Source organism: Denticeps clupeoides, chromosome 18, assembly GCF_900700375.1.
Source record: "Denticeps clupeoides chromosome 18, fDenClu1.1, whole genome shotgun sequence".
Classification (NCBI taxonomy): Eukaryota; Metazoa; Chordata; class Actinopteri; order Clupeiformes; family Denticipitidae; genus Denticeps; species Denticeps clupeoides.
This window is the reverse complement of record NC_041724.1, coordinates 1537594-1561895: the sequence shown is the minus strand read 5'-3', so window position 1 is coordinate 1561895 and position 24302 is coordinate 1537594. Positions and strand designations below refer to the sequence as shown.

The following is a 24302-nucleotide window of genomic DNA, read 5'->3' as shown; positions in this document are numbered from 1 at the left end:
GCAGAGCGAAAACGCTGCAGCGGACTGATAATTAATAATTTCCCGGTGGAGTGCGACGCCTCAATTAACCGCTACTTTACCACAGCCTTTCACGTGGAAACGGAGCTGTAATCGTATCGGTGGACGCCCAAATCGGCGGCGGAGCGGCCCTGCACAGTCAAGGCACTCGTGTCCGGAGTGTAGAACCAATCGTCACGCCGGCGGGAGGACAAATCAAATCTCATGGCGGCGGCTAGGCGCGGAGATTGCCTTTCCTCTCCGCGGAGTGGCGCGAAGGGTGCCCGGCGCGGCCCGGCATTGGAGAGGGCGAATGGTGGCAGGCGGGGGTCTCCCGCTCTCTCTCTCCCCAACACCGGCAATAATTACGGGTGGATTGAGTGACGGCGGACACGCTGGGATCACAACACCGCATTGTCGGGGCAGATTAAGGGGCCATTTGCGGTGGCCTCGCCGTAGTTAAGCGGCCTTCATCCGCTGGCCTGAAATCCAACCTCGGAGGAGGAAAATATTGACGTGGCCTCCGACGGCAGCGCCGAAAAAGAGAGGCCCGCTATACATTTCTTTACTGGAAGCCGTACGCTAATGCATTAAATATCCCGCCTGGACCGGATCCAGCGAGGTTCTGGTGTTAATTTTACCCAGCGCTGGTTCATTAGGGGTTTATTTTAATATGTACACATGCACCACGAGCCTACATAACCCCACACATGGTTTCTACACCGATTTTTACCATGCAAAACAATTCACAAGAATATAAGCATTTTCACATGTATTACTTTTATAACGTGCGTGCTAAGATCTACTCGTAATTAAAACTGACCTTTCCATAAATATGCTGACAAAGCAGGGCAGTGGGTTCTCGGCACATTAAGAGTGTTGCAGTGCTGCGTTTCCGCAATAAATAAACAAATAAATTTATAATTAATAACGGAAAAAGGGAGAGGGGAATTACCGGCATGCATTCCTTACATGGCTACACATGCATCCCGGTCACCTCCTCCCCTACGTGTCCCCCCAGAGAGCCGGCTAATGCGGCATTAGCCATCCAGACCAATTACAGGGCCGGGAAATTTGTACGCTGTCTCTTTAATGAAGGTCCCCCTCCGTTTTCGTGGCCTGGCCCGTTCATTAGTTTGCCTCTCCGGGTGCCCGCGTAGCCGGAGAGGCGCCGTAATGAGTCCGCACGGGGACCAAAGTGGAGCACAGGTGGCAGGTTGGGCTTTAAAAAAAAAAAATAAAAAATGATAAATATATTTCTGTGCCCGTACGCCCCGCGTTGGACCCCCAGAATAATTGCCTACGCCAATTACTTTGATATTAACGGTCTCAGGCCAGACAGGAACAAAGGGCGGTGCCGCCACCTCACGAGCGCCGCGAACAACAAACAGTGCACGCTCTAAATTAAGGTTTGCTAATAAAGTGTTAATTAAAATGGCTTTTTACAAATTATCTCCTTGATAACAATGAGTTAAGGTTTCACGAGTGCTGAGAGAGCAAGGTGGAGGGGTGTATGGTGTACGGAGCATCACCAGTAATTAAAATATTATCTTGCTCTTCTTTTTTTTTTTTTGAGGGCGCTCTAAATAAAAAGTGGGACATTTGGGCTCCTTTAAAAGTAGAAATTTGGACCTGACTTTTCCGAGCAGGCCGAAGCGTGAATCAGAACGCACAACGGGTGCCTGGTTATAAAGGACTAGTTGAGCAGCGACATTTTACGTTGGACCGGGCAGCCCATGTCTGGTGTTGTTTTCCGTCCTGGCATGCCTTGTGGGTTAGTTCACATTCTCCCCTTTTGTCCCCCGTTTGGTTTTTGTAGTGTTTGCAGTGTTTGGTCCCCACACACTGCTCCCCGGGCGCCTGTCATGGCTGCCCACTGCTCATTCAGGGTGATGGCTAATTGCAGAGGACAAATTTCACAGTGTGCACCGTGTGCTGGGCTGCTGTGTATCACATGTGAAAATCACTTCACTTTACTTTACTTGTCAAACACTGCAGCACAGCACACAGTGACACAGTGAAATTTGTCCTCTGTATTTAACCATCACACTTGGTGAGCAGTGGGCGGCCATGACAGGCGCCCGGGCAGCAGTGTGTGGGGACGGTGCTTCGCTCAGTGGCACCTTGGCGGGTCGGGATTTGAACCGGCAACCTTTTGATTACAGGGCCGCTTCCTTAACCGGTAGGCCACCTCTGCCCCACTGACAGGTCGCCTATTGGTGGGGCGATGCATCCGACCCGCTGCGGCTTTACCGGGAATATCCCGGGGATAAAGTACCCGCTCAGTTCACCACACTTGTGCTTTTAATTGTGTGTACCGGTCACGCCGGGCCGGCTCTTTATCTCCCATCTTCGGCTGGTGGAGGCCTCCATGCGCCGTCGTTGCGTGGCGCCTGCTCCCATGGTAACCACCATTATCAATACGGACACTTTTGGCCGCGTGCGTCTGGGGTTCTTTTTGATTGGTTGACTTCCTGCTGAAAGGAAGCCATTGACTTGCGCGTTTTTTATCTCGACTGAAGATCATGCGTCTTCCACTTCTCCCGGTTGCACACCGGCGTTGGTTTGCATTTCACTGATGTGCAAATATTTCGGCAGCTTGTTTGCCTTTGAAAAAAAAAAATAATCCCACAAAATGCGTGAAAAAGCGTCTTTGAAGCGGTGCTCCTCAGCGTGGGTCAGAGGCTCATCACACGCAGCCTTTTAATCTGCATTTGCAGAGTTTAAGAGACGAAATCCCGCGGCTTTTTTTTATTTAAAATAATCCCCACCCCAAAAAATTACGCAGGAGGGTCAGGAAATGTCTCCCTTGTTCCGTCGCGATACGTGGCCTTCTCTAATAACTCCATTTTGAAGACTGAAGCCAAGTGAACGTGGAGGAGGCGGAGAGTCTGCACCAGCCTCCTCTACGGCTCTTTCACGCTGAATGGATGGTGGTGCTCTGTGTAAAATATCATTTCTATTGAAAGCCAATTTTGCTAATAAAAAGTATTTTTGATGTGCATAATTAAATAGATATCTTTTTTTTCTTTCTTCCGCTCTTCTATTCTGTTTCTTTCTGTCCCTCTATTTCAGACGGAGAATTATTCTATTGATTCCAGCTACGTGAACAGCAGAGCACATCTTATCAAAAGGTACGTGGCAAAAGAACACACATTCTACTGTTAACTAATGCATTAAAAATGGCTTTCGCACGCAAACGCAACACTCTTTTACATATTCAGACCTGTGAATAATTCCGTCTGATCCCTGCTGATACCATGCGTGCGTGTGGCATGTTAAAGCATTTTAAAAAGCTTGCATGCTAAAAGGCGCGGATTTGCGGAATTCCCGGGAAACCTGAAGCATTTTAAGTGTGGGAATCGCACTGCAGATGCCGGGATGAGATATGGTGAACTGAGACAACGGGCTCAGGCCTGAACAGCCTCTTTGTGTCCGAGCGCATAAAGCTGCATTCCTGGGTCCACCTGAAGCAGCTGGGAGGGGGCCAGACGCCGGGGGCTTTGTAACCGGCACCATAATTCCCCTGTTTATTTGGGGAAAAAAAGCCATTATGCCAATTTGGTCCTGAGAAGATGAGCGTTTATACTATAAACAAAGCGCATTCATGTGCGGGTGGCAACGCGCGGCACAAAGAACCCCCCCCTCCAGGGGTTTGAGCGCCTGTGGTCCGGGGAAGGTGCAATTACTGTGATAAGATCAGAGAGCTGGCGGTCCCCCCCACACAGGCTCATCCCGACAAAAGAAGGGCAGCAGAGGCACGTCCATGGAAGTCCGAGCTTGTTCGGGCTTTGCAGTACCTTTGCATTACAAAGTCAAAGAGAGACAACAGGGGGTACGGAATGTACTCAGACCCCCTTACATTTTCCACTCTTTGTTATATTGCAGCCGTTTGATAAAATCATTTAAGTTATTTTTTTTCCCTCATTAATGTACACACAGTGACCCATTTTGACAAAAAAAGACAGAATTATTTACATTTTTGCAAATTTATTACAAAGAAAAACTGAAATATCACACGGTCCTAAATATTCAGACAGAAACCCCCTTATTTTGACACCTTGATTTGGGGATCCTCTGACATCCCTGCTTGCTCATTTGCTCTGACCTGCATTGTGAGCCGTAATGTCTTATACAGACAGGGGTGTGGCTTTCCTAACCAAACACAACTGGACTCAAATGAAGGTGTACATTAATGAGGGGATTTAAAATTAACTTTTTTTTAATGATTTTAGCAAATAACTGCAGTATAACAAAGAGTGAATAATGTAAGGGGGTCTGAATACTTTCCGTATCCACTGTATTTGTCACTACAATAGTATGCATAGTAATAGTTGTAACATTCACTCTATTCTATAATGAAAGTGAATAATAGATTTCATCCACTTAAGTAAATGTGTAAATAACATTATCGTATCAATGCATTCATTTAAGAAAGCATTTTATTGGATAATATTATTTGATTGATTGCATATATGTATTGAATAGTGTTTTATGAATATATTTTTATAGGCCAGAATATGGGTGTGGTCTGAGGTGCTTTCATAGAGCCAATGTTGTCACCTCCATGTCAACATGAAGGTCCAGAGTGTCACAATTCTCAGAAGGCGCTGAAATGGTGCTCATTCCATAAGAATCCACAGCCATAAAACCATGACTCCTGCCATAAAGAACCCAAATCCATCTGGTAAAACCGTAGCCCTTGTGGGCCCATGCTTTGCTTTGAGGCTTTTAGCGGGCTCCGGTTAGACCTCCCCACCCTCCCGTGCATGATGTCTGACACCTGGCTCTGGTCCACATGTGTCAAATCCACATTAGCAAAGTGGCGCTGTGGGCTCTGTCATTTTCTGAAATATGGAATCCTCCCCAGAGCCTTCAGCCGACAACACAATTGCGAGTTACGGCAGGGACTGACTCTTACCTCCAATTATGCCAAATCCTGCCGCACAGATAGCTCCTTCTATAATGTGACAGCCTTGGCGCGGCACGTTTTATTCCTGATAGCATCTCACGAGCAGAGTGGCAATATGGCGAGTGCGAGGAATGATTAGAGGGTGTTTTCATCTCCTGAGCAACCTTCCATTCCTTTCATTCATCACCAGCTTGACTTTCTTCCGAGCTCCTGTCTGTGGGAGGATGTGTGTGCATGCTTTTTCTCCGCGAAGCCTTTTCATTGGACGGAATGGCTGATCACAGCTGGAGCCCGAGACAAGCCTTTCTCAGCCGCCGCCGTAGGCTCTCTGTAGGTTGAAGACTGCCGTGCCTGGGACATGGCGCATGTTTGTTCGGGTTCACCGACAAGAGACTTCAGCATCAACATGAAGACGTCAGGGTGCTGTCAGCCTTACACCCCCCTGGAGTAAAAAGAGCACCGGATGTCTCAGTGTCAGGACCACATTTACACAAAAATGACAATTTAGTAACAGTAACTTTAATAACATATTATTAACATATATTTTTTAATTCCTGCTGGATATCAGTGGACCTCTTTAACGTTGAAGAAATGAGACGTTTGTTAGAAATGCACAAACCTCTGTGAATAAAAGAGAGGACGCGTTAAAGTAATTTATTTTCTCGCGGGCAAGGCCTTGCGTAGCAGCGTGGAAATATCGACGCGCGTTTTTGACTTTCCCAAGGTTGATGTGTTCGGCGTCGGCTTGATGATTGGCAGCGTTCAGGGTCTGGCTCTGCACGTCTTAATCTCGGCACTGAATCTGTTAGAATCCCTGGCCCGGTAGGTGCCGGGTCGACCTCAGCAGAACGTGTGCTGCTCTGGCTTTCGGCGAGGGCTCCGGGTGTTGAAGGGTTCGCTGACGGCTGACCTGGCCGTCTGTGATGAGTGCGAGGGCTGGGAGCTCGTGCCAGTGGTCCCGCCGCACTGTGGGCCGGCCGGGCGCGTGGAAGTGGCACTGGTGACAAGACATGTTTGCTGCTCCCGTGCTTCTCCTCCCACGCTCCCGGGTTTCATTGTCACTGCCTGCTGCGTTCTTAGACAGACGACTGGTCATTACTTCTTCGCTGGTGCTCCTTCCCGGGAAAACAGCGTGCCGTAATCTGCCATAGAAACAATGTAATGTGACTTCTCATTACCAACTTTCTGAACAAATTTGACCGGATCGGTCCTGAATGAAGCATTTATCTTTGTTAAACTGGGTGCAAAACAAGAGTAACGGCTGTTGGCAATGGGCGTGGTCACGTTTGCCGTATCAGGAGTGTAGGGAATAGAGAAGAAAGGGAGGAGATGGACGTGGACATTTCACATCTGTCAATCATGCCCACAGGCCCCTCCCCCTTTTCATCATTTTATTTAAACCCAGAAGACGTGAATGGCGAGGCTTTAGTGAACACACCATATGCACTACATCTTATTCTGTACCAGGTAAATAAGGCCCTTAGTGCCTTTCTACTAATGGCTTCATAAATTTACTAAATGGCTATACATATATTACTCTTACTACACTTACAATTACATTTACAGCATTTATCAGATGCGCCTTACAACCAGTAGTTACAGGGACAGTCCCCCTGGAGACACTCAGAGTTAAGTGTCCTGCTCAGGAACACGATGGTAGTAAGTGGGGTTCGAACCTGGGTCTTCTGGTTCATCGGCGAGTGTTTTACCCGCTAGGCTACTATCAACACCACGTTGTAGTGCATATTACCCTCATGAGTACTATGCGAGGAGTTTAAGAAGGGGTTGTTGTGATGGCAGAGCACTCGTTTCTTCGTTTCCATTTCTCTTTTGTTGCTTCTGAAATAATGGTAGCTTGACCTCAGCCAGGCCTTTCCTGCTGAGTACACCGAGCAAATCAGGGTTCTTAAGAAACCAAACTCCAGACCATGAATGCCCCGCCGGTCAATACCTCCACCGACTTGTGTGTTGAGGGAAAGCTGCCGTAGTCTGCAGCCGTATGGACTGGAAACGCAGCCCTGGGCTCTTCAGAAATCCCGTCTTAATACCTCCTGCAGGTCAGACGTGCTCAGATGTTTCTCAAGATCGGTTCATCTTGGACATTTGACCCGTGGAGGCGTGTTAACAACATGTGACAGTAAAGGACTCTCTTCCGTCTTTCAGCACATCCACGTTCAAGGACATGGAAGGGAACAGTCTCAAGGACAGCGGCCACGAAGAGAGCGACCAGACGGACAGCGAGCACGACGTCCAGAGAGGCCACTACGCCGACACCGCCGTCAACGACGTGCTGAACATGACCGTGCCGCCCAACGGCAGCCAGCTCCAGGACCACGGTAAGGCCCCGCCGCCGGCAAAGCGGACATCTTCCCGCTACAAATCGCACCTTTGATGTGCCCACGCTGACGTGTGGGGATCTCGCCCGGCCGGTTCTCCTTTGATAGCTGCTTGGTAGGTTTATTGACCGGCGGCGGCCATGTCTGGCTGACTGGCAGCAATTAGACTGACGAGGGGGCCGAGGTGGGAAAAAAAAATTAAATGTAAAATCTACATATCGCCACGCGCCCTCATGCATTATTCAGCCGGATCGTTTAGCGGGGAATTAATGTCGATGTTTCTTTCTGGACCTCCGATTTAAGAAGACATCCAATTCGCTGGCAGGAGTCAGCGGGAGGTCATGTCGGCTCTTCGGCGCTGCCACTCACGCTAACGGCAGTCGGGAGCAGTGAGGAGCCTCGCTAAGGGCCTCTAGGACTCTGAAACAAGACCTCGGTCCCTCCCCGCAGGGACCGCGTCCCGTTGGGATTTCTCAACCCTCCAGAAATCTGTCCCGCTCGTGTCAGAACGTTCACGTGAGGAGCTCCCGTCCGCGTAGGACAGACGTTTGTAACCCAACCAGCTTAATATCAATAATAAAAAACGAAGCATCGGACATGTTATGGAAAGATTTATTTAATTAAAATTGTGATACCGTAGTAACGAGTGAAAGTGCAGCACACGGTGTCACTGTGAAACGTGTCCTCACCCTTGGTGAGCAGTGGGCGGCCATGACAGGCGCCCGGGGAGCAGCGTGTGGGGACGGCGCTTTGCTCACTGGCACCTCGGCGGATCGGGACTCGAACCGGCAACCTTCTCATTGCACTCAGCTTGTACTTCAAAGTACAATTTATTTGTATAGACTGTGCTAAAGTTTAGCGTGTTTAGCGTGTGGGTTAAAAAACAGTCCGTTTTCCTTCACCACAGCATCCAATTTTGCCGCACTGCACATTATGGATCCCATTCTGAACCCTAGTGCACTTCCTTGTGCACCGTGGTGGATCAGAGGTGGCCTAGCGGTTAAGGAAGCAGCCCCGTAATCAGAAGGTCGCCAGTTCGAATCCTGATGCACCTGTCATGGCTGCCCACTACTCACTCAGGGTGATGGGTTAAAAGCAGAGGACACATTTCATTGTGTCACCGTGTGCAGCGTTGTGTATGACAATCACTTCACTTTTTCTTAACATGTGACGGTGAAGGTCCTTCAATGTGACAAAAAAACGGTTTGAATCCTCACACTTTTACAGCAATTTTTAGCCGATTCACAGTGGCTTGTCACGCCCCTCCTGTAGGTTCATGTTCTACTCAGTTCCAGCCACTAGGGACAGTTAATCCTTCATTCACGGCCAACCAAGTGCCATCTGGGCCTCTACTGCTGACCAATTGCGAAGCGGATAGCTGCCCCTAACCCTGACACCGGCGCTACGTCCAATGCTGATGTTCAACGGCGCATTCGAGAGAACTAAAGGAAGCTGAGGACGTCCTTCATAGTCTTCATCTGAGATGTATATAAGCAGCTGGCACCAGCGCGGAGTACGCGCGCTGCGGTCCACTCGTGGACGCCCGCCGATATTGCACGTATCTATTTCAGTTAGACACTTCAGCCCCGAGTGAGGAGGAACTTAGATCTTCACGCCCTCGTGGCCAGAGCCATTAAAAGGGGGGAGGGAGTATCAGACACTAATGAAATTTGCGCCCGCTGTATTTTTATTACAGCGTTTTTCACGACTGTTGCAGCAGCTTTTTTTAAAATATTTTTTTGCTTCTGGGAAGGGAGCGAATCGGGGAAAAATCTGTCCTCCGTGTTGTCTGTCCCCACAGCCGTCAGGAGAAGGCGCCGCAATGAAGCTTGTTAATAATTCTAAAACGGATTGACCGAAGGCCCTTGCGCGCGCAGCGACATAATGGCATGGCAAATGGAACTGTCCCCGCCACTACAATCTCAACGGGGTAATTACACAGGGCTCGCTGACCCCGAATTAGCGCGAGGCTCAATTGAATCTCCCAGTACCTGGGACGACGTCCTCAGAGTCCCCGCCACTTCACGAGGACGCATTAGCCGCTTCGCCGTGCTGCCACGCCCTCTGGCCTGAGAGGGTGAGCGGCGGAGGGGAAATTAGAGGTGATCAAAATGAAAAATAAAAAGTGGGCCGCGCCGACTAAGTGACACGTACCTGCAGTTGGTAACGTTCTGAACCGTTTAGCCGTCCGCGGGGTACGAGGGCCGGACGATGTGGCGTTTAGGGTGTGGGGCTGCAGCTCGTAGAGGAGATTTTTACAGCCCCGCCACCTCCCCATTGTTCGGGGAGTGTGGGAATGGGCCGAGGCGCCGGAAAACGACCCTTGCGAGACTCTGGGCCACTTCCTTCGTTCGCTTTGATTCCGTAACAGATATCTTGGTCCATTTCCTGCAACGGCCCTTTTGGAAGCACAATGGCAGCCGGGCCCGGTCGGGATACCCCCAGAGCTCCGCCTGTGTGGGTCCCTGCCGGAGCTCGGCGCTCCGAGCGTGTATTGTTCTCAGCTGTCGGGCAAACAAACGAACCGTCGAAACGGGAACCCAGATTTTTAGAGCTTCCCTCAATTGTGAGCGGTGCATTATTCTAAAATAAAAAAATGTAATTCAAACCGCGGTTGGGAAATTGTGAGGGTTCCTGGTGGCTACCCCGCCAAAGGATCGCCACCCACAAAGCTCCGCCCCCTCCGCGTCTGGGGCCCGGGGACGCGCGGCAGCTCAATTTGCAGCTGCCGGATACAGGCTCAGCCCCTCGGGCCCGTTATTCATCAATCCATCACTCCCTGTGGGCGTGTTCCTCCGTCTATCTGCCCCGGGACTCGGCGGTGCTCCGCTTGCCTGGATGAGCCACCGGGGCCCAGCGGCTCCTAATTGATTTCGAATTTCAAGGGGCTTCTTCTCTCCCCCACCCTCCTGTCTCTCACTCGTCTGGAGCATCTGAGTCCCCGCCGTAGAAGAACGAAGACAGGGGGCGGGATTATTGAAGCACGGAGACGTGGAGACGAAGCGGCGCTGCCAACTTCCAAAATGCCAGTCAAGCGACTCCCACCTCGGGCGCGTTCGGCGGTGAACGGCGACCTGCCCTAAATTCAACATCGCGCTCCCTCTGATCTGCTAATGAAACTGCTGACAGGTGTCAAAAGCAGGAGCGCGGCGGCACTGACAGCTCGAGCAAGTCAAAAAAATAAAAATAATAAAATAAAATAAAAAGTTAAAGTAACGATCTGCGTGACAGGTACGAGCGCTTTATCATTATCATTTTTTATTTATTTATTTATTTTTTACTTCTTTATTTTGCTGGGAAGAATCCCCGAGAGGCTGTTACGGGATCAGTCTGGCTCCGGGATAAATATTAACATATGATTGAATTAAACATCAAACCCTTCACAGCGTTCCTGCTCGAGCGAAGGCCGCGCTCGCCTTGTAATCTCTAATTAGCGAGGAGATGGTTCTATATTGGGCGGGTGGGTTCTTTTTCTCTCTTTCGTAATTTCTTTAGTTCGTTATCATGGCCACCGCGTCCGGTAATAGCACCGAATGCCACTGCCGCTCCTTATTCATTTCGTTAAGACTTTGCGCGGTAAAGAGCAAAAGGCAAGTCAGGGCCGAGTCCTACTTTGCACGTTTCTCGTATTTTTACGTTTGGCGGGCAACCGTAAGGATGCGGCGCTGCAATACTCTGCGTTCAGAGTGTCAGTTGACCGTAATTAAGCGCAGGGGCATAATGTCGAACCGCCGCATCGTGGCCACGTTCAAGTGCAGGAGGGAACAGAATTTTTCTTTCCTTTCGCCAAACCGAACCGAACCTCCCATCGGTTTCTCAGGCTTTACTATTTAACGTCTTTATTATTAGGCCTGCGGTTAACATAGACAACTACCGCCATTTATGAGAATATACGACACACAAATGCAGCTTTTAATGATTGTTTTATTAAATGGAGCCACGGTGGTTTTGTTGTTTTGTTATTGCCCGCCGCAATGTGTCCAGTGCCCGTGTGAAGTGTGTTCCGGGAGTCCACTGAAGTCGCCGCCTGGCGCCATATCCCTCGCACTGGCCGAGCGAGGGAGTAGAGAAAGGAGCCCCACGTGCGAGTAGCGTATACCTTCGTCACCGTCACGCGGCAAACAAGACAAGAAGCGCGCCGGGACTGCAGTGCCGCAGGGGGAAAAAAACGATGCAAATCGCTTCCTCCTCGCTACTGTGCCATTGTTCCCGGGTTCCCCGCTGAGCCCAGGAGTGTGGAGAGGGTTTTTTGTGTCGTCGGCAAAGCCCCGGTGCACCTTGGTGCATGCGCCCGCCTTGGTTTGTCCGCCGCGTTTTGTTCCTTTTAAGGATGCCGTATGCAACCCGGCCTCAAATCCCACAGGGTCATGTGATCCAGCCCTACTTATGTCCTATGGCGCGTTTTTAAAAATAGCACCGGGAGGGTAGCCGCTCGGCCTTTGCGGTCTCGTTTTCCTCTCACCGTGTCGCGCCGCGCACAAAACACAACACCGAATTAGCGAATCGCGCGACTCCCCGCGGTAACGCAGTTATGGCGTCTCCCGGGTCCCCCTCCCAACGCCCAGGGTGCATTTGATCGGCACGGGGAGGGCCGCTTATCTCCCCGCGCACTTGTTATGGAGAGCGTATTAGGTGCGTCGGCGCGAGGAGCCGGAACGGTTCATTATTTTCCAGGGTCGGCGATGAGGCCGACGTATCTCATCCCGTTTTTCCCGCCGTTGCTTATTCATGACAGGGAAGGGGGTCTGGCAAGGTGTGTTAATCATCTCACCGGGAAGCAACTGGAAGCGCGATTGTTTGCCGGGGGGTCAAGGCCGAGCGGGAGGGCGGGAGATTAGGACGTAATACACGGGGACGTTGATAGGCTCCGTCTGAACCCGGCTCCGGCGCCGGCGAGAGGCGGGGGGGAGCCCGTGCACGGACGTAAAGGTTAATAAGAGCCTGGGAGAAAAGGAGGGAAAACGCAGGGCGGAGGGGAGGGGGGGCGGTGCCTCGGTATCCAGGCCAGCAGACCGCCGAGGCTCACGCCGATCCTCCGAAACCCCCGGGGGCGTGGCCTCTCTCCAGCCAGGCATTACTCACGCAGCAAGACCCCGCCCCCTATCCGTCAGTCAGCTGACCGGAGTCCGACCATCTTGGGCTGGTGGCAGGCGAGGAAAGTGAGAGAAAATGGTGCATCGGTCCCGAGCAAGGCCGAGCTCCGCCGGCGGCGTGATGAGGATCGGATTGGACAGCGCGGCGACGGCTGCCAAATCCGGGCTCGTGCGGCCGGGGTGCCTGGGTAATCGAGGCCAGACGCGGCTCCTCGGAGCTGGCGCGGGGCCCGCCGCACCCACGACGGGCCTCCGGTGAACTCCATTAACTCCATCACGTCTCCTCATCACGCGCCGCCCCGGCACGCACCAAAGCCGACGTTGCCTGTCGATGCGGCCCAATACCGAGAGAGGAGCCATAACGGCCGCGGCAACAACTCTCTCTCGCCCCGCTGGCCGCCTGAGGACGGGAGATTAGGCAGAAAGTCCGTAACGTTTGACGGTGAAGAGAACCGGCCGCCTTCCGACAAGGTACGCCGCGGCCTGGAATACAAAGAGACGTTTATCACTGCAGCTGGCGAGGGAGCGGGCGAGATCGACAGGGAGAGAGAGAGGGGGGGCGGTGGCGCTGCAGTGCCGCAGTGTGTGCGTCCCAACACGCCCCGCGTTTCATCTCGCCGCGACACCCCGCGCCCTCCTCTGCCCACCGCGTTCCGTGTTTCTTCTCAGACGCGATAATTAACGTAGCAACAGGAGGCGGGGCCAATGGCAGACTAGCCTGATTTACGGCACGTTTAAGGCTGCTACAAACACACACTCACACACCCAAACACACACACACTCACAGACACACACACACACTCGCACACCCAAACACACTCACAGACACACACTCGCACACCCAAACACACACACACTCAAACACACACACACTCAAACACACACACACTCACAGACACACACTCACACACACACTCGCACACACAGACACACACACACACTCAAACACACTCACAGACACTCACACACACACTCGCCCACCCAAACACACTCACAGACACACACACACTCGCACACCCAAACACAGACACACACACACTTGAACACACACACACACTCACAGACACACACTCGCACACCCAAACACACACACTCACAGACACACACACACTCGCACACCCAAACACACACACAGACACACACACACTCGAACACACACACACTCACAGACACTCACAGACACTCACACACACACTCGCACACCCAAACACACTCACAGACACACACACACTCAGAGACACACACTCGCACACCCAAACACAGACACACACACACTTAAACACACACTCACAGACACACTCGCACACCTAAACACACACACTCACTCACACACACACACACTCACAGACACACACACACACTGGACCATGTAGAAGGAAATAATAATGGTCCTGAGTCTGGATTAAGTGGAGACCGTTCCATTTACACACACACACACACACACACACACACACACACACTCTGGCGTCCTCTGTCACCTTGCGTAGATGAGCTCGCCGTGTTAAAATTCACCGTTCTTCCCCGTCTGGTCCAAGATGGCAGAGGCGAAGCCAGACTATCCCATTTTGATGGAAGATTAGAGTCGCCTGGAGTGGGAGATCACCCGGCTCTCACCGCGCCCGCGGGCCCCGCCGACTGCGGCTGATAAACCCCGCCCACCTCCTTCTTCTTTCGGGCGGAGCCCTCGCGTGCAAAGCGTTCCCCTCCCTCGCACTGGCCCGCCTCTGGAAAGAAACCCGACCTGATCAATTCGTCCTCCGTGCTCCCAATTAACCGTTCCGGTTTTAGGCGCCCGCTGCTGGCCCTTTAAAAACGGAGGATGAAGAGTGATGAAGGAGGACGGCTGTTAAGTTTAATGGCGGACAGGAAGGGCTGGAAATGGGTTTTTTAACGACACGACTGCTCTCCCGCAGCCGGGGCCGCAGACGCTGCAGGAAGGAGATAGGAAGTGGAGCCCGGGCCCTTAAATTCGGCCCCGTCCAACCAGCTCCCACGTGGGGTCACGGATAAATCAGTTTCATACGTCCTCTATCGCGAGACGCCATCGATGTAATAACGGAAACCGCGCATTAACATCACAAAAAGGGCACAAAACGAGACAACATCCCGGACGTCTAATGTAATATCCTGCCCGTATGAGGACCGTCTCCTACAACTGCCACGTCCCCCTGCTGTCCACTCAAGGGGACGGGGTCTCCTGTGAGCGACGCGTGGTATTAGTCGGCTTCAGGTGTAGCCGGGGTGATTCCTGAAGGAGACGGTCGAGGGTGGACCTGTCGTGGACCTTCTCATCCCGCCACTGATAAGGGCGTTTAATGTCACCGCCCAGCACGACGGCAAGAGGGGACGAAGGGGACACCTGATACTGCCGAGCGGGAAACAAGGCGAGACGGGCCCCCCGACAGGAGGCGAGGAGTCGTGCCGCTTCCTGCAGGGCCACGAGTCCCCCGTCCGTCGTGTCACATCTGTTTACCGGGCGGTCAGCGGAGGTCCAACAACTCGCCGATTGCACTTCCATGAAGACGTTATGAAAGGTGAGATGGACGGAGCTCAGATGGCGTTAATTATGTAGGGCGGAGACAGAAGGCCACGTCGCTCTGGGAGACGTTCGGGGACCCAGCTGTGGAGAGGAGGTACATTGATTTGCGCAGACGGGCACGTGGGCATCGGCTTTAATTTGGCGGGAGTGAAATAAGCCGCTTAAACGGGGGCCCAAAATAATGGCGAGGTGGGCGGAGCGTTTTGTGGCAGCGATGTGATAAGGTGCCGAAATTGACTTCCTGCTCAACGGCCAAGACTAAGTCCACTGCTGGATGGACACAAAAGCTCAACGAACATCTGGCGCTTCAGATGAACAAATCCATAAATCTAGTCCGCTGCTTTTTATTTATTCATCTTCGGAAGGATAGACAACGAACAGACAAATATCCCAAAGGCTTCCTGCACAGAAGAAGTTCACGTAGAAAAACAAAAAGTTAATTTGCTCAAATAAAAATATTTGTCTTGAACATTCAACTCTATTACAAAAGAACAAGAACAAAAGATTTTTGTTCGGGGGGCTTGTTAGGACTTGACGTTTCACGGCGTACAACCAAGGCTGTTGACCCGGAGATGAACGAGAGCTTCGGCAACGTGCTCCTCACAGATCGTTTCATCCTCTGCGGCCGCGGAGCTGACGTCCTCCGGCTCCCCAAAGCCCAGCCCGTCCCCCTCGCAGGCGTAATTTACTGCTCGGCTGTTCGTCCCTCTCGCTGCGCTCGGACTCGAGGGTTTTAGGAGCAAATTAGTTCGATAGCTCGGTCAAGCTTAAGCACAGAATGCGGCGTTTGTTACGGTGTATTTAAAGACGTCCTCCGCATGGAAAAGAAGAAAAGAAGAATTAATTTGGGGTTCCCTGCAGCGGACTCCTTCGTAGATGCTTGTCTACGGAGGTTGGCCTGTGGCTGGAAGGGCGACCGAGGCCGACCGCCATCTTGGCAAAGTCCAATCCGGACCCTCTGTGGCTCTGTTAGACCGCTGTTACCGAGCGGAGGAGCCCACGCTGGCCCGTCATCCGTCACAAAAACCCGACCCGGATAAAGTGAAGTGATTGTCACATGTGATACACAGCAGCACAGCACACGGTGCACACAGTGCAATTTGTCCTCTGCATTTAACCATCACCTTTGGTGAGCAGTGGGCGGCCATGACAGGCGCCCGGGGAGCAGTGTGTGGGGACGGCGCTTTGCTCGGTGGCACCTCAGTGGCACCTTGGCAGATCGGGATTTGAACCGGCAACCTGCTGATTACGGGGCCGCTTCCTTAACCGCTAGGCCACCACAACACTTTACCGTGGCATCTTCCTTTGGAGGCAAAATAAGGACAGTGGATCGGCGGACGGGCTTCACGTCAGGTCTCGAGTGAAGGAGCCCGCGTTGGCCCGTAATCCGTCACAAAAGCCCGACTTAGCGTTAGTGCTAATTGTTTCGATGTCTGTTCCTGATTTGGCACGGAGGGGACGCTGTACCCTGTACCGTATCATCACGCCGGCCTTTTGGCACCTTCCTTTGGAAGAAAAGCACGAGAGAAATGGCGCTGACACGGACGTGGAAGTGATTGATAAAGCCGCGCGGCACGAGGCTGTTAAACAGATGCCGCTTGTACTAATTTAAGAGCTGCCGCGTTGTTTGTCGGGCCCGCTTCGGGGATCCATCCTTTACTCGGCGCGCGGCGTCGGCCGAAGCCGGGACGTCAGGAGGCGTCGCTCTCGCATGGTTTCCTGACAAATCGACCCGAGCTAATGCCGAGGAGCGGCGGCCGGCCGCGGGAGTTCGCGACTCGCCATCCGTGCGACGGGACTAACGAGGCCGCGTCGCCCCAATAATTAATAACGCGGGGACGCCGAGGGGAGCAAGGTCAACGTGGCCCCTCCCCCCCGACAGCAGGGGAAGGCGTTCGCGGCAGAAAGTAGGCTTGTGGAGCAGGCAGGATGGGGGGAGGCAGACCGGCGGAGGAATGAAGTCGCGGCGCGGCCGCGCCAGGACGGCCCTCCGCTGTTTGTAAAAACAAGCCCATCACACTCCATCTTCTGGTCCCGGCGGAGCCGGCGCTCGGGGCTGATTTATGAGAGGGGGGGACCGGGCCCGCCTCGCGCCGACGTGACGGCGGCACTCGGGCTCTCCCTTGTGGGCATGTGCGGAGGAGGCCTGGCACGACTCGGCCGTCTGAGCGCGGCAGGGGCGGGCAGGGGAGGCCTGATGCAGGAAGTGACCTGTTCGTCTGGGCCGCCGATTTCTTATTCATCGCCCAAGTGAGCTGCCATCGCATTAGCATAGAGCACAGAAAATTATATTTTATTGCATGTGGCCAGAAGCGAATAGAACCGGACATTTCTGTAGAAAAATGGCTGATAGTAGCCTAGCGGGTAAGACACTCGCCTACGAACCAGAAGACCCAAGTTCAAATCCCACCTTCTACCATTGTGTCCCTGAGCAAGACACTTAACCCTGAGTGTCTCCGGGGGGGACTGTCCCTGTAACCACTGATTGTATGTCGCTCTGGATAAGGACGTCTGGTAAATGATGTAAATGTAAAAATGTAAATATTGAGATGCAAAGCCTTCTCGCAGCTAATAGTGCAGAATAGTGCCAGTCGCTCCAAACCTGGCGATTGAGGTTTAGTTTTGCATTTTTTTTTTGTCCCGTTAGATAAAATGCTGCCTCGGTATAAAGCTCACTGCACAAAAACAGGAACAAGCGCTGTGCATGCATATTTTTTATTGCAACTGTTATTATGACCATTTATTGGCTGTTTAAGCGCATTATGAGTTGTGGTGTAGTTGCTGCGTCGGTTATTGAAGGCGGCCTCGCGCTGCACCACCGCAGGGCGCAGGTGGGAAAGGGCCCGTCTCCCGAGCCCGACCCCAAGCCGCTTTGTCCTGATGGAGGCCAAGAGGATTAGTGTCGCGGCCATTGGCCCCTCGTTCGCCGCTTCGGACGCCGGTGCCCATTACGCTGCCCAGAGGAGACGCGGCCAATTTCCTCACGCCGCTGCTGTTTTACTGGCGGGTGTGAATCATCTGTGTTTTTTTAACAGGGACTACGAGCAGGACGCCGCATCCATGCGTTTAAAATAAAATAAAAAAAAACGTAATTATGGCGAGGAGGGTATTGCAACTCTTGCGTCGGTTGCAGCACATTTCAGGACTAACGGATGGCAGCTGCTGCGGACGCATGCAGCATATTGACGCGAGGACTCAGCGGGACCCCCGTCCGGCTCCCCACTTGACACTCCGCCCTCGTTTACACGATCAATCGGCCCCGCCTGCATTTTAATTGTGTGACTGACAGCATGGCGAGGATTCGTCTGGGTTTTTATTTTTTCGGATTGATTTACTGGATTTTTCTGACCTTGAACCGGCTTTTGGATTTCCTTCTTTTGAATCCGCCATTGCTCTCTGCACTAGGGTTGGACATATAAAAAAAGAAATCTAATTCTTCTGGTAGAGTCGGTGCCTGCTATTCCAACATATTGCGTTTCAAAATCAAATACCTTCTTAAATATCCCAGTATAGTATTTTAGGCATCAGGATTGGGGCGAAGGAGTCTGCAGTTCGTCCCTGAGAGAGCAGGCGGTAAAGCTCTTCATTTTTAACCCAAGCAGGAAACCATTAGCTGCAGAGAGGAATGCGACGTCTGTTTTCTTTAGTTAATGAAAAGCAAGAGGTTTTCTCCTCGCTGCGTTGGGATTTAAGTCCATCCCGACGCCGATTCCTTCCATTCGGGACAACAAATGCCTTCTGCAGGCGAACACGGCGGAGGATTTAACTCGAGTGGTGATGCGATGGGGAAGAGATCTCCTTTTCTTCTCACCCCAGGTCCTGAATCCTCACTTTGTTAGACACGGGGAAGAAATCGGTTATCCTGTTTCACCCGGGCTCCACCGGAGAAAGTGGAGCAGGAGAGAAACAGGTGGATTGTGGGTTTTTTTTTTTCCTCCCCGGCTGAACTAAATTGATGTTATTCCAGGTAACTCCGAGCTGAGAGCGAGGGAGGGAGGGAGGGAGGGAGGGATCTATCAGGAGTTTTTCCGCTGTTTATTATTCCGCACTGCCACACAACACTCGGCATATCTGGCCATACATATTTAAAAGGGCTCCGGAACGTTCCGCTGTTCTTCCAGCCACCCCATTCCAAATTAAAGGCACAACATTTCCCATTTGTCAGCACTGCTGCTCTCACACAAAAAAGAAAAAATCTTTTTTTTAATCTGGGAAAGAAAGAGAACCCTGTCAGCTTCCTGCCTCCCACCGGAGCACGCTCCGTAATTAATAGGTATTAAATCCGAGAAAAAGGAAACGATCCCACTGATAAACTGCTCGTCTCTCGGAACTGGCTTCAATAGAGGCCTGCTCCCGATGCCACGTGATGCTCCAGACGTCGCATTTCCCCCCCGCGGTCCTCTGTGTTCTTTCATCGGAGGTCGCCGGTTCGTCGCCGGTACGTTATGTAGTTACTGTGAACGCCACATCTGTGATCTGTGTGCGTGGAGTGCGGCCGGAATGCGGGAGAGCTGCATTAATGGCGCTCGGCTTTGAGAGCGAAGTAATTTGCCACAGAATCGCACCCCAGGAGTCCCCCCACCCCCGAAGGAGAGGAAAAGGAACATTCAGCACATCTGCCTGTCCCCTCGCTGTCAAAGAGCGACTTTCACAAAAAAAATTCAAAAATGAACGCATCTGACTGCATTCACGGGCAGGAAAAAGCGGCAAAATGGTTGGAATTCACGCGCGTCTCATATTGATCGACAGGATGCATGTAAATCCGTGGGAGCACTTATCAATTCCAGTTCCAGGAAGAGCAGAAAGCCTGGCAGCAGGTGCGGCAGCCAGCCACCGCCACGGTATATAAGGGACAATGGTAAGGCTCGCCCTTGTTTCCATGGTGATAGCATTGACTTTTGGCGATGAAAAGCCTTTTCAAGGTGTGGACTCGTGTGTGTTCGCGGGCCTGGTAATTACGGCCCACATTCCAGCCACTTCAGCCGCCGCAGTCAATCTGGAGCTTTGTTTTCTATTATATACGAGTTTCTCCCGCCTCCCCGGTGCATACGGGGGTCCGCAGAAGATAAAGCCCCCCGCCCACTAACGCGCTCTACAGCTGTAGGTAATCTCGGCCATATCCCCTGTAATGATGGAATTGACGTCCGCCGGTGTCTGAAATGGCCACCGGCTCCGGCCGCCCCATCAGTCAGCCTCATCAGAGCCGGGTTTTAAAGGTGAACAGCTCCAGCACGCCGGTCGCCGGAACGCCGGCTGCTTGCGATCTTTAAAAATTGATCAGAGGCCCGACGCCGAGGTTCCCCTCGGAGTCCAAAGGGGAGGGAAAGGGATAATTAGCGATTTTAATTGGTTGATCTGTCAAGCTGCGACTCCCACATGGTAACGTGGGATTGGGTGTCAATGGAAATCCCTCTCGCAGTCACTTTCTTGTCACCTTGGAAAGGTCCTGCGGTAGCATCAAGCATTGAAAAGCGTTAAAAGTGCCAAAGATTTTCGTCCGTCGTCACACGGCTGTCCCCAACCATTAGCTCATTATCGGCTTCTTCTACCAGTTCGGTCCTCGTATTTTTACACATGTTTGCAATACGCTGTATCGGGGCTGAAATGTGCATGTTGTGGATTGTAAATGTGAAGAAAGAAAGTTTTGCATGGTGGAGATATTAACCGCAATGCGGTATTGATGCTGTTTACCAGGTGTAAGATGTTTATTAAGAGGTCATATTTCCTATGCATGAAGTCTACATTCGTTTCAGTGTACCAGTATGAGGGAAAAAGTTCAATTAACTTTATTTATTAGAGGTGTGGCAACACTTTAAACTGATTTTTAAGCCTTAAGTATTCTCTTTAAAAAAAAACACACAACTATAACTAATGTAAGAAGTGCAATTTGTGGCTGTTTTGACCTTGGTGCGCATTTTATTTATGTACGAATAGATTCAACTTACAACTACAATGTATTTTGTAGCCAGTGTTGGTGACACGAGCTTATTAAGGAAGCTATTGAGAAGGTTCAAATCCTTTAACCACGAGGTTCCACCGAGGTCCCCTTGATGAAGGCTCCCCGGGCACCTGTCATGGTGCCCACTGCTCACCAAGGTTGATGGTTAAAAGCAGAGGACACGTTTTGTTGGTTGCTGTGCTGTGTTTCGCAATGACAATCACTCCACTTTCGGAAATACTGCACCCTGCGTGATGCAATAGACATTTGCCAAATCTTTCACATTGCACCTTTAAAGGTCCTACCTCACAGCCCGTATTACACCTCGCACTGCACCTGGTATACTCCGAGCCTCCAGTACTGCTCGCCTGGTCCCTCCATCTCTGAAGGTAAAAGGAAGACGCTCATCTAGACTCTTCTCCGTCTTGGCCCCTCGGTGGTGGAATGAACTTCCAGCTCAGTCACTGAGCACCTTCACCTTCCTCTTTAGAGAAGATTTAGATGAACTTGTAACCTTCTTCTTGTCTGACTTCTGTATAGAAACTAGAACAGAGTGAATAAAAAGATTGTATTCATAGTTGGGGGTCCTAGTGAACCGGAACTGATCTCTTCATCCATGGTAACATGGAAGCGCGTTGTAAGTCGCTCTGGATACGGGCGTAAATGTAAAGGAGTTGCCCAGATGGGCATCGAAACGACATTTTGGAATTTTACATCTGACAAGCGTCAGCGTCACAAGAAAACTGCAGATCAGAGGGAACCAGCTCGATTGTCCTGATTGGACCGCCCGAGGCGTCCCCTCATCGCACGTCGCCGCGAGTAGAACGACTACGCAAACAAATTCAGCCGGCGGTTGGACTTCTGATTTTAAAATCCGCTTTTTAATTGGCGCAGCGCAGACTCCGGTCCCGTCAGAGTAATGGGGATCCGCGGAATAAGACGCCGTTCCAGGGCAGGCGCGTCATACATGAAAGAAGAAAGAAAATTACCTGTGACAAGAAATAAATAAAACTGCACCGTTCGTTTGTGCGAGTGTGTGTGTGTGTGTGTGTGTGTGTGTGTGTGTGTGTGTGTGTGTGCGTGCGCGCGAGATGAAAGCTCGGAAACGGGAAAAAACGAGCACAAATGAGCCTAAGCTGTGGAAACGGGGCGATTTAACGAGACAAATCTAACGGCGGCCTCCTTTTCTCCGCAGAACCCGCCGAGGGATTCCACTGCCAGGACGAGTGCCGGATCCTGGGCCACTCGGACCGGTGCTGGATGCCGCGCGTCCCCGTCCAGGCCCGCGTCAAGTCCCCGGAGCACGGCCGCAACGTCATCGCCATCGAGGCCCCGACGGTGGAGGTGCCGCACTGTGGCGCCAAAAGGACTTTTGCCACCTTCGGCAAGGACGGCTCCGACGACACCGACCGGGGCGACACCAAGGGGAAGCGGGGGGCGGCGGAGGCCCCGGCGTGCAGCCCCAAGACCAACGGCGCGGTGCGCGAGGCGGGCAACGGGCGCGAGGCCGTCAGCCCCATCACCTCACCCGTGCACCTCAAGAGCCCCCTGTCCAAGCCGCCGGCGGGCTACGGCACGCTGAAGTGCCGCGACGCCGAGCGCATCGCCAACCACAGCCTGCTGCGGCAGCCCGAGGGGAAGGACAGCGAGCCGGCCGTGCGGGAGATGGGGACCTTCCTGCAGGACGGCCGCGACAACGAGTCGCCCGGCAGCAAGCGGCTCAAGGACATCGTGCTCTAACCGCCACACCGGGGGGGTCGTGACCTCAGGCGCAGTCGTGCACGGGACGAAAAAAAACAAAAAAAAACGAGCGGCTACACATCTGCGGCGCAGCATTCTGAAGGGGAACTGAGCGGGGCGGAGAGAGGGGGCGGCTGAGCTGTGGGCGTGGCCGCGGGCGTGGCTTCGTGGCAACGGCTGTAGCTACTTTCATCCGTTCGTTGCGTCGTTCTTCTTTTTTTTCTTCTTTTTTTTGTTAATTCCCACCGAGCACCAAGCGGGCGGTGCACCCGTCCCTGCCCGGCACGTCTCGGTGGATTTACCGGAGCGGCTCCGGTTGGCTGATCTGAGTACAGTCATGCCTTCTAGACTGACTTTGCCTTTTTTTGGTACACAGTATATTGCTTCGTCTGCCAAATAGTTTCGCTGGATCGTTTCGGCACACCAGATTCCCCACCACGGCCTATCTCATTTCACCCCCCACCCACACCCTCCTTCCTTACTCGTCTTGATAAGACAGCCTTCCTCCGGTTCCCCCAAGACGTTCCAGCGCCAAGAACTGTGAGGTCTTTACGGTATTTTTTTTTTTTTTCTTTTTATCACCGACGGAGCTAAAACGAACGCTTATTATCGGCTCAAGCTCCCTGGAACCTGGGACGGGGAGACAGATCCCTCCAACGCTAACCGAGGAATATAAATATATAAATATATATAGAAATAAAAAAAAAAAAAAGAAAGAAAGAAAGAGACTTGTCGCTTTTTTTTTTTTCTTTTTTTAAATTCTCCTGTGCCCATTCTTGATTGTAGCCTGTGGAGCGCAGTTTACTAGAACCTTGTGCTCTGGTCTTGTACTTTTATGGAAATTTGACTATGGGGGCTAGGTTAGAAGGGGTCGTCACTGCTGTCTTGCTCTGTAAAACTCTGTATAGGGTTTACTCTTATTATTTTTAATAACCTGTTGTTATGTGACAATCCCTTTAATGTTTTTGTTGCAAGAGTTCAAAAGAAAATAAACATTGGTGTTCAACTAAAGCTAAAGTAGCGTTTGTTACACAAACACAAAAAGAAAAAAAATGTATATGCCAAAATATATTTTATAAATAATTTAAAATGTATAATGAGAATATTTAATGCTGTGTAGTTATTTTATCGGTAAGTTATACTTGAAATTTAACTGGCTTTTTTTCTCTCTTTTTTGGCTTTTTTATTACTGACTATGATTATTTTTTTATTTTGAAAATTGAACTTGGATTGTTTAGTTTTGTTTACTGTGTTACCCCTGGCAACTGTTGATTGCAGTCTACCTTGTTGTAAAAGTTTATTATTGGTCAGTTCTTGTGCCATCGAGTTTATGTGTGGGCAAAAAAAAATTGTTTAAAAATATTTTTAAAAAGACAAAAAAACAAACAAACAGACAAACAAACAAAAAAAAATGCAATCTCAGCACCAAGAGTAGTGTGTCGGTCGAGCTTAGAGTGAGATAGCAAAAAGAAACCAAAAAAAAGGGCAACCCGAGGCGAACATCCTTACAGGGAGGCAGGTTGGCGATTTTTCAACTTCACATTTAAGTTGACGCGAGGATTTTATTTTATTTTTTCTGGTAGTGGAGCAGCTCCATCCATTTCTAGAGAAGGCGTGTCCCCGGCCGTCCCTCTCGAGTTCCTCGTCGCCTGGTCGGGCCGTGCCGATGTGGACTGCTTTTGCCCGGCTGCTTTGTCATCCCGTAGCTCCTCCTCTCCGCAACACATAAGTGGGGTGACACCAAGGT

General features: G+C 51.5%; 1 protein-coding gene across 2 annotated transcripts in view; it reads left to right on the top strand.

Annotated features, from left to right (window-relative positions):
* The window catches only part of LOC114768318 (protocadherin-19-like), a 44712-nt gene extending 21146 nt beyond the window's left edge, over positions 1 to 23566 (top strand). For both annotated transcript variants that reach the window (XM_028960533.1, XM_028960532.1), the window contains exons 3-5: positions 3073 to 3131; positions 7073 to 7245; positions 22011 to 23566. In XM_028960533.1, the coding sequence (XP_028816366.1) occupies positions 3073 to 3131; positions 7073 to 7245; positions 22011 to 22555 (777 nt within the window). In that variant the 3' untranslated portion in view covers positions 22556 to 23566. The remainder of the gene's footprint in view (positions 1 to 3072; positions 3132 to 7072; positions 7246 to 22010) is intronic.
* The last annotated feature ends 736 nt before the right edge of the window (positions 23567 to 24302 follow it).